The following is an 11,471-nucleotide window of genomic DNA, read 5'->3' as shown; positions in this document are numbered from 1 at the left end:
AAACCGCATCAAAATCCGTTGCGTAGTTTTAAAAATTTAAGCATACATAGGGACAGACAGATATAGGGACAGAGAAAGCTACTTTGTTTTTATACTGTGTAGTAACGATAAACTTTTTTTTACATTACACGTGCGTTTTATATTTTAAACTTTCAACGAACTATAGCAGATCAGACCTAAATAAATAATTTACTAAGAAAATAATCGACTGTGAAAATAGCATCCAATTTTGTTAAACGAAGATCAGCACTAACAAAATGTAATAAACCTATAACAGTTTCTTTAATCGAGGTTACACATCTATCTATAAACGACCTTGCGAAAACGGGTTTTACAATTAGTAAAACATTCGCTTTCTTTAAAATGCTTAAGAATTTTTTATTTTTTCAAAATATATTGAGGCGTTCTATTTGTGCATTGAGAGATTATTAGAGTTTATTGGTCATTTTTGAGATGTCAATAATTTATTTATTTATGGTCTTTCTTATTTCCTGAGTTCAATAAACAAAATGCACCACAGTCAATATTAGAGCAGTTGGTGAGTACACATATATACAACGAGGGGTTTTGCAACTTTACAGGAGAGGAACTTTACAGGAAAAAAGATGATATATAATTGAAGCTCAATCAAAAACTTCAAACTTTTGATGCTAATACCAAATAAAACGCACCTTTAATTACAAAGATAAATGTCGGGTATTAAACGAAGTGTCGCTTAAGCCAAATAAATAGCTATTCACTCCCAGATATGTATATAATCCTCTCAACGTCACCTTCCACCCAAACCTCAAATCAGAGCTAGGTACTTGAAATAACAAAATCAACTCTTAGAGTTTAATTTCCGGATAGTCGTCCGCGACCACGAAAAATATAAAATTTTCGAGACATCAGTAATTGAAATAATAAACGCCACACTAAGCCACATAAGTAATTTTAATTGTGAGCCCCGGTAATCGAAGAAAATACTACTTGAACTACTTGGAACCTTAGAATCTGTATTCAGAGCCAGTTTATGAACTGTAACCACTTTCCACAAAGCCCGCTGTCGGCTGGTCTACCTACTTTGGCGGGAGCGCTTTACAGACGACTTCCGCAGTAGTACAGCACTATAACATATTAATTGACAGCACTACAATGTAAATTTAGTTTGAGAACTCATACAACCTCATTCAATATTCAATGAGGAAAATTTATTGCTTCCTCAAAAAGTATCAATATACTTTATCCTTTATCCTCTACATGGAAATCACGCCGAAATCATCAAATCAAATCACGAAGAAATATTTAGGCGGAGAACAATTTTTTTAAAACCCTATCTTGAGTAATTGTCAATTTCAAAAAATCATATGAACCAAGTGTTGAAAGGTGACGCAAATAATTGGGTACTTTTTCGATTATACGCTCAATTAGTGCTTCCTTACACGAGGACTTTGAATGTCTTTACTTCGAGATTTACTTATTATTATTGAGACATCATTTTGCAATCGTCTCCTAGTTCTATCTGACCTAAAGGTATTAGTTACCAGGTCATAAAATTCCTTAAAAAAACTAGTTCTATCAATTCTATTGATAGATTAGTAAGCAAGTACTTACGTTTTGCAGAGCCTTCTCCTTCTCTTCGAGCTTTCCGTTAACCTGCATGAGAGACTCTTGTGTCTGGTCGAGCTCGTTTTCAATTGTCTGGATCTTCTTCTGAAGCTGTCTCGCCTCTTCTTCGGCCTACACGAAACATTAAAATTATTCCAAAGTAGAAAATGATAATAAATTATTAGGCATTTTGTGTTTTATTAAATCTTTATTATTGCAAATTCCTATAAAATACAATTATATTGTAACAGATTAATAAACATGTTTTAAGGCGATTAGAGGGGTCACTTATCTTGCTTTAAAATATAAAATATTTTTACTAATTATTGATATAAATTAGCTTCTTAGCCTAAAAAATGTAGTTCTAAGTTGAAGACCGTGAACGCCGTCTTTCCTATCTATAGGACACAGGATGTTATTCTAACTCATTGAATTGACAGTAATAGTATTATATTTTTATTTTCTATCCAAACGCTACATCTCATTAAGTAATAGTATGTTACTATTTTACTTGAGATTTTTCATTAATTACAAATTACACAGAACAGGAAAATGTTAAAATAACTTTATAATCAAATGTTACCACAAATCGTTTTACGAACCGCAAATTAATTCTAAAAGTCTTAGTTTACTTTATTTATATTATTCTAATAGGAATATTTAGATTTGATAACGAAACAGATTTTCATTTTTATTTATTTACATTCGCCATAGTTTCCTATTTTAAATATAACGCATTAAATAAAATAAAAATACAACAAAAATTTTTAGAGATTAATCATTAGCTTAATCGATTACACAACTGATTGATCAGATACTTTATCTTTTTTACTAAGTACATAAATAAAACAATGACAAGAAAACGAGGCCCGAAAGCATAAGCCTAATCCAGTTGTGTCCAGGGGATATATTTATACTTAGTAACAAGTTTTTTTTCCTAACTTAGCTGATGGTCTTGAGAGACCATTTCAGCATGACTTTAACTAGTAGGTCAGCACACGGGGCTCAAGCCTGACGTCGTTGCTGACACTAGCTCTAGCAAAGGCAGTGCTTCGCAGAATCTACCATCGGCTCGGAAACACGACCCACTAAGAAGATCCGGCGAGAAACTCAGTGTGCTGTGTCTGTGGGTTAATTTACTCGCCGGGCCCTTCGTCGCAAGCGAAGGGTTCGACGAGAACGATGACCGGTAGGTAGTAACAAAATATAATAATATGTTTCTCTGCGTGTACTTTACAACATATGAGTAGCATTGCAAAGTCGTTTTTAGCCTTGACATGGGTTCGCGAGATGCAACCAAGGTTCGGTGCCAACAATAAAATTGCATTTCTTTATTTAATTATGGTTAATGTCAAAGTAGTATTATTTCCAAGATTTCATTCTTCTATCGTATAATATTTAGGCAACAACTTGTTTGAAAAAGAAAAAAACGTTAAAATATTTGCCTACTAATATATTCATTTTATGTTCTGTTATCTTTGATAAGTGGTGAAATGTTTTCATAGATGCATTCTTGTATAATTTAGTATAATTATAATTTATTTTGTGCGTTTATTTTTTAATAATAGTGGGTAAATTATTATTCTTCAACAATCGTAATTCCTTATTAAAATCACTGTAAAATACTGAATTTTACATCATTAATGAACATTCTCATAAAAAAATAAACGATAAGTCATTAATTTGTATTTTATTATTAGAATGCAATGTCTCAACCTTAAAAAATATTTCATTAACTACCGTTGATTTTTCAGTTCAATTTTTTTTTTGTCCTTGTAGGCAGACGAGCTTACGGCCCACCTGATGGTGAGTGGTTACCGTCGCCCGTGGACTTCAGCAATGCCAGGGGCAGAGCCAAGCCGCTGCCTTTGTAGGCAGACGAGCATACGGCCCTCCTGATGGTGAGTGGTTACCGTCGCCCATGGACTTCAGCAATGCCAGGGGCATAGCCAAGCCGCTGCCTTTGTAGGTAGACGAGCATACGGCTCTCGTGACGGTAAGTAGTCATCGTCGCTCATGTACATCAGGGGCATGGGCAGACCGATGGCTACTGCATAATTCCGTCTTCCGATAATACAATTAAATATAAGTTTATGAAGGTACCTTCTCAGCACGAAGGTTAGCGTCTTTGGCCTGCTGCTCACACATGGCAGCACGGTCGAGCGCATTGTCCTTCTCCAGCTTCATCGCCTGCATCTTCTTCTTGATCGCGTCCATTTTGGTGGTTTTGTTTTTTCAGCTCCCTTAGATGAAAATCTATTGGAAAATGTACTTATTTATTAAAAATATTATTTTTTTATTCCTTAGATGGGTGGACGAGCTCACAGCCCCACCTGGTGTTAAGTGGTTAATGGAGCCCATAGACATCTACAATGTAAAAGCGCCACCCACCTTGAGATATAAGTTCTAAGGTCTCGGTATAGTTACAACGACTACCCCACCCTTCAAACCGAAACGCATTACTGCTTCAGGGCAGAAATAGGCAGGGTGGTGGTACCTACCCGTGGGGACTCACAAGAGGTCCTACCACCAGTAGACTGAGTGCTTCAACTTCTTATCCCACCAGGCTACATCAGCATGTGTGCAAGTTACAAGTGGCTTAGTACCAGCCGTCCGCGGGACAACAACCTTGAGAATTTAAGGACTCATAAATCAATATAGAAAATATTTATTGTGATTGTTAGACTAGGTTGTAACTGTTGTAAGGATACTATTAATGCTGACGGAAGGTTGGTAAATAGTGCAGTCAACTCGACGTAGGTACGATTTTATGCCTTAAAGCACACATTCCTCATAATGGTGATTGATCATCTGTGCTCCCGGATTTTTTGCTTTAAATGGCCTAAGAGCACACATCCCATCTGATGGTGACTGATCACGCGTGCTTATGGACATCAACAATGCCAAGGGTATAACTCTATAAGAACTCTTTGTAAACATCGTTTAAAGAAGAAAATGTCATGGCGCTCAACAAAAACACGTGTGGGTACCACAAGCATGCCTTGGTGGGTGAGGCAGTCATTATAGAATACAATTATTATTGAGTCTCCGACCTGCATGGCGAAAGCTGGAAATCACTTAACACCGAGTAAAAACCTTGAGCTTACAAACGATAATTAAAAATAAAATGTTTTTTTTTTAAACAAAAAAGGTGCATTGATTCAGTGAAATAGATTGCCAATATTTCATCGTTTCTTTTGAAATGTACGTATGAATCGCATGTAATTCACGTAGGTATTTCAAAGCCATTAATTATCGGAACAAGCGTTCACCGTTTGAATCGGTTTTTTCGGTACGTTCCGTTCGAAGCTCACGGAAGGTTAAAAACCTCTGCTCAACATTTCGTCGCTTCATTGCAAATGTTAAAAATATATATTTTTAATCGTTTTACGCATACATCCATTCGCATCCATGTGCAAATAATCTTTGTCTATACTAATATTATAAAGGGGAAAGATTTGTTTGTTTGTTTGTTTGTTTCGAATAGGCTCCGAAACTACTGGACCGATTTGAAAAATTCTTTTTCCATTAGAAGCCGACATTGTCCCTGATGAACATAGGCTACTTTTTTAAATTATTTTTTTGGTTTCATGTGTGTTTTAATGTTTCCGAAGCGAAGCGAGGGCGGGTCGCTAGTCACAAATATTTTTCTATACTAATATTATAAAGAGGAAAGATTTGTTTGTATTGAATAGGTTCCGAAACTACAGAACCGATTTGAAAAATTTTTTCACTGTTTGGAAGCTAAACTATTCCCGAGTGACATAGGCTATAATATTTTTTTAAAAAAATTAGGGATCCTTACTAAAACTCCAATAATGTAACCTAAGGTGTAAAAAAATTACCTAAAATATTCTTTATATTGCGTGCCCTGCGAAAACTATTGATGATCGAATAAAATAATGTACTACGACTTTGTAGAACACATTATTATTTACAAAAAGTGTCGCGAAAGCATATATCTAACTATTATAGTTATGCCGCAATAAGTGTTTTTTTATTTAAAAATATAAAACAACGTCAAATATCGTTGAAATTTTTGTTAAAGACCCGAGCGGAGCCGGTGTGGGCCGCTTGTATTGTATAAAAATACGAAATAAATTTAAGTCTAAAATAAGTACTTATTATAGACAAAACTAAAATAACTCAAAAACAATATCTAACATCTTTGATCAATAATACCTACTACTATTACTATTATTGATCGAAGTCTAACATAAATAACTTTTCTTTTCTTCAATCAAAAACGTCTTTAGAATGTTCGTAGCAAAGAAAACATGTTTTTCGTCTTGTATACTTTCTGAGGAATCTTACTTAATTCAAGAATTAATTTGGTTCGAAGTTTATTTAAATAAATAAAAAGTGCTAGGAGTTATTTATGGTGGAAGCTTTTTAGCATTTGTATGTAATGGCATGTTTAAACATCATTTACAGCGATTTCAATACGTCTGATTAAATTGAATATGCACGCGCATCAAGGATCGAAGACAGTACAATGATTTTATAACTTCGCTATAATATCCTGACCAATACCAATTCTATGTACGCCGACCGCTTGCTTCGTCTATGGCTCAGCTAATAATGTATTTCTAATTTTACTGTGAAATATGCGATTACGAAACAGAGGTCAATAGAGCATACGGAAGAGACCTTGTCACCGTTTCTAGAAGACCGTTCGCAAGGCATTAGCATAATTTAGAAATACGGTGATTCAATACGAATGTTTCTGTTTCTTTCTCGTGAATATTTTTATTTTATCAGAAAAAAGAAATCGACAAATAAAAATGAAGAAAGTACTACAATTAACTGTTTGAAATTTGCTTTATAAATATGATACAACATGCATTTTATACACCATAGGAGATTCAAAAATTTCTTCTCTTTATTTTATTGCTCTCAAAGTTTTCTAAATATCATAGAAACAATCAGTAAAATATGTCTTTCAATTAAAATAAAATAAATTGGAAAACACAATGATTGAAAGGCATGTTGTGCTTTGCCACTAACGCGATTTTCTCCAAACTTCATTATATGCAAGGTACACAATCACAATTGCTTAGCTGGTCTAATGACTGTCAAGCGTGCCATGATGTCAGTCAATATCTCTGTTAAAGATATTTAGAATGCGGGTTGTGCAATTCTTCGTACCTCTTCTTAAAGAGCAGGGCTGTACAGACCGCCGCCCGGTGTTTGTTTTCGTGTGGTTCGCGACGAATGTTTTAATCAGAAAATCGTTTTGGAGAATATAAATATTTTTCAAAACATTTAATCAGTGCTTGGTATAATTTATCTTTATTTTTGTAACATTTCATTCCCATGACATCATTTAAAAGTGAGGCTATCTTTTACTATTATTGGGGGAATTCACGGAGAGTATTTTGTTTTAAAATAATAAAAAATCTGCGGCCCTCCAACTTTTGTAGTAAATTTAATTAATATAGTTTGGACAGCCCTGTTATAGAGTATGAAAATTTATTTATTATTTGCATCCTATAAAAATAACAGCAAAAGGACAATGTGTTTAAAGAAAAGGCAAGAAGAATTAATGGAATTTGTTATGAAATGCTGTGACTCATTTTGGAATTCTTTGTTGTGAGTCACATTCGCATTTCTCGAAGCGTAAGGCCTCAAGACGCGGTCACTGGACGGACAAGGTTCAGGATATTGTTTTGCTCACTAGCTTTAGTCTGGGGCATTACTCGCATTCAAATCTCGCGTTTTCATTCTAAGAACATTTAAAAAAATTACAAATCGAAAACAATTTTTTTTTTCATTCCAACTTTAACGCTGTGCTCTATCAGCAGTAATTACGAAAATTTGTAATATTTTTGATTTTTATTAAACAGTTTTAGCGATATGTCGTTAAGTCAATCGGGAATTTGTGCTAAGTACTTACTTTCTTGGAAAACATTTGAACTAGCCTGCAGGGTTTGAACTTTGGCATAGTCTCATTGCTTAGTATGAAAACAGCAGTCGAAAAGGTAAATATTAATTGAAAGCATCTCTCTTTCCACATTCTCGTTTATTGTAAATGCGTTTCCCATTTTCCGTTTATTGTACTTATGGACATCAAAAGCTTAAGATAGTTTTTACTTTTTACAAAAATCGCTTGGGATCTCGACTATGATCTTCGGATTAATTATTAAAATAAATCGAATCTTTAAAATGGTCGAGCTGTATAATTGTATAATGTAAATGTATAATGTATTAGATATCAATCAATGGAAAATGATGAAAAATTCAAAAGTTTTAATGGGTTTATTTGAGACCTACTATTAATAGTAAAGAACGTTGACGGAAGGCGCCTTTGTGAAGCCATATAAAACTACATTCAATGTTGAGACGGCGTTTTAGTGCCATAACTACAAGATGTGGATCCGACTATTTCCAGTAAACGAAGTGTCTACGGTGCCTTTAGAGCTCGCCTGTATAATTAAATAAATAAATAACTGAGCTCTCAAGGAAGAAAAACCTTTACGAAAACGAAGAAACTCGGTAAAAAAAATACCGCGAGGAACGCCTAGACGTCACGCAAATACATTTCCATTATATATGAAATGACTACAGTAAATGAGCTTATGATAAAAAATCTGTATTTATAATAACGCGTATATTACATAGTACATTATTCCCCTTTCGCGGGCCAACCTGATTTGAAATAGTTGACGGAACCGCCCCAACATGAATACTACCGTTGACGTCAACGCCTTGCTGACCTACCCTTTCAAAAATAATCCATAATTGTTGATGGGCTCAAAAGAAAACATCTGAAGCCCTGTATAAATAAATCACAGATAATCTTTGATCACGTCCGACAAACGTGTTTTTCTCGTACGGCCACGCCAAAACGTGCATTCCATGAATTCTCGCAATATAATGTTTTTGTTTTATCAACCGCATTTGCATAGCAAACAAGGTGCACCAGTCTGTGTTTCCTGAACGACACGAGTTTCATCATTTAATAAAACAGAATACAATTGTATCAATATTTATTTTTTTGTGTACAATGAAACGTTGTAAATTCATTAAAGACACTTCATGTTGGGAATGTTATTTTGATAATTTATGATAGTTTTCAATTCACATGTATGTTTTTATTTAAAAAGATTAGCTACTAGTAATGGTATACCAGTAAATTGTATATTTTTGTTTTTTTTTGTATTTATTGTAATATTTATATATGTTAAAATATCCTTGTCAATCACACAAATGTATTTGACTGATTTCAATGAAGCACTTTGATGGCGAGAGTAATAATCGTTATCGCAAATAAATTCGTTCAAATTTAATAACGTAAGCATTAATATAATTAAATATCGACTTTTATGTCTTTAATCATAAAACTTATGTTTTGACTTTGGACATATGATATTTATCCTAAGGTAAACGACATTCCAATGCGCCTGTAAGGTATTATTTAAAAAACAAACGCAACGGGTCTAAACATGGAACGGCCTACTCCATTTTATATGTTTTTTTTTTTAATTAATATCCAATAAAAACTACTTATACTCATTTGAAAAATATATATTTAGATAACATATGTCTCTCTCTGCCACGAAGCACCTATTCGTCTTGATTGGAAGGGTAGTACAGCCGTTACGCAATACAACTGTAGACATCGACCTCATGTCTCAAAGTAGCCGGCGGCATTCACGTTTATAATATATATTGGCTCCACTAACCTCAACGCACTGATCTATAGCACCACGCATCCATTAAAGCAATAAAAAAAACACATAGTAGATTAAATACAGAGGAGAACATAATAATATTAGCTAACGAAAAAAAAATATTTTTTCACAATTTTCACTTTAGAGCTTAACATCATTCGTCATAACCTTGCTACCTCAACAATTGTTACTGTTTCAAGGTGGCCATCAATTTTCTGCTATTTCAAGTGTTTCGAAATTTATTTTGTAACTGTATTGCTTACTTTATTACTAATAGCATTTGTACTGTTAAACATATGTTCTAAAGTGTTACGGTGAAAAACAGCGTTGTGTTGTTTGTGATCGTGACTGAACAAATTAGGATATTTAATTGGAAAATTATTATTGAACTGTTAGCATATTTAGTCAGCGAAATAGAGGCAGCTGGACGCACCAGCTGATTACAAGTCCGGTTTATATTTATCTCAGCTGAAAAATAAAACCGCATTTCTAACGACAGGAACACGCATGCGCGTCTCGGATGCCCACGCATCTAATCTCGTATGCGATTGGCTCCGCTTGGCAACCTGCCAAAAGCGCGGGAAAACTTTGGATACAACGTTCCCATTGGACGAAATAATATTGAAACCGAGCACCGCGATATTCAAAAATAGAAACAGGACGTTCGTTCTACGCGTCTACAAAACTGGCTGATTTGTCCATTGAAAGAATTTATGGGGCTAACTAAAAATAATGATATCCATACATATCGCATTAATAAAGTTATAGTTAACACAATTAAACCGTTAAAATTAAACATTAAATAGGTCACGAGATTATTTTGAAACTCAGAAGTTATATCCCTGGCACGCTTATCTTCAACAGTCTAAATTTTGCTCCTACAATTCGAAACTGCACCGAATGCACTTACCGAACGCTTGGCAATTTAAAATAAGTATACAGAGATCAATGCACCGTTTACAAAAAAAAAAACACTTATTTCTCACTGACACACTATGAGGCACAGACAGAGCGGTCGTACTTACATGTCGAGTCGACGCGTGCTGTGGTGCGACTGGCGAGATTCTCGAGACTCGACCGAGGCACCGGTGTCGCCTTACCGCCGCGAAAGGAGATGAGGTCGGCCGTCTCAGCCGTCCAAGAATACAGTTCATGGGGAAAAGCCTTATCGATAACACGTAATAAAAGGATCTTTCTTGAAACTAAAACATGCAGAACTTAAATGAGGGGCTGTTACAAGAAATATTTAAATTTATGCTTTTCCCTTTGTTAGTCCGCACGGGTAGGTACCACCACCCCGCCTATTTCTGCCGTGATGCAGTAATGGGTGTCGGTTTGAAGGGTGAGGCAGCCGTTGCAACTATACTGAGAGCTTAGAACTTATATCTCATGGTGGGTGACGCATTTACGTTGTAGATGTCTATGGGGTCCAGTAACCACTTAACACCAGCTGGGCTGTGAGCTTGTCTACCCATCTAAGCAATAAAAAAAAGTATAATACTAGCTACTTACCAACAATAAACAGTAATAAAAATACGAGTACGCAAGAGTTCGTATGATAACTTCATTCAGTTCTTCTAAATACAACTGCATAATTTGGGCTTGATTAGCACGTTTAAGTACTAAGTTCTTAGTCAGTATTTGAATCATCCCCTTGAATTAACTCAAGCAGTTTTTCTATCCATAGAATAGTTAATCAGCTGTCCCAAAGCTTGTACTTGGTACAGCTTGTAACAAATACTAGTTGAGTATTACTAAATACTACCTCCTTAAAAGGTTTTTTACACGTAAAACGTGATATAGGTCATTGAGAGTTTTTTTTTTTTGATAATTAACTACCGCTTCAGGCCCACCGCTTCAGAAATTAGAATGTTCCTATTGTTGTTCAACCTTCGATAAGAGTGGAACTCAAAAATTGGAAATAAAAAAATGCAGGCTTTACACAAGCCAATAATACAACGGAATGAAACAAACACATCTGGTTACTCACGCGCGTGTATTCATAAATCATAATTAAATAATTCGATTAATTGGACCGAATGAGAAATATTCATGGCAAATATCTACGAAAATTTGGATATATTTTTTTATATGAAAAACTCACGTGTTTCGTTTTAAATTGCTTATTCCATATTATGTGGGATTCTCGTAGCATGTCCTCTTTTTCCACACAATTAACTATCATATCATGCTGCTTAAGGATTTATGAAT

General features: G+C 34.7%; 1 protein-coding gene across 13 annotated transcripts in view; it reads right to left on the bottom strand.

The window, feature by feature from the left end:
* Positions 1-10,425, bottom strand: part of Tm1 (tropomyosin 1) — a 39,357-nt gene extending 28,932 nt beyond the window's left edge. For 11 of the 13 annotated variants that reach the window (XM_089736434.1, XM_028185283.2, XM_028185281.2 and 8 more), the window contains exons 1-3: positions 10,286-10,425; positions 3,691-3,843; positions 1,594-1,719 (exon numbers count right to left, since the gene is read on the bottom strand). In XM_089736434.1, the coding sequence (XP_089592560.1) occupies positions 1,594-1,719; positions 3,691-3,804 (240 nt within the window). In that variant the 5' untranslated portion in view covers positions 3,805-3,843; positions 10,286-10,425. Of the gene's footprint in view, positions 1-1,593; positions 1,720-3,690; positions 3,844-10,170; positions 10,253-10,285 lie in introns of those variants that run through there. The other 2 variants (XM_089736431.1, XM_089736429.1) reach the window with 1 other exon arrangement.
* Between the last annotated feature and the right edge of the window lie 1,046 nt (positions 10,426-11,471).

The sequence above is a fragment of the Bombyx mandarina genome, chromosome 21 (assembly GCF_030267445.1).
Source record: "Bombyx mandarina strain Sakado chromosome 21, ASM3026744v2".
In the NCBI taxonomy this organism is placed as follows: Eukaryota; Metazoa; Arthropoda; class Insecta; order Lepidoptera; family Bombycidae; genus Bombyx; species Bombyx mandarina.
The sequence above is the reverse complement of the archived record's forward strand: the minus strand, read 5'-3'. Positions and strand labels throughout refer to the sequence as shown.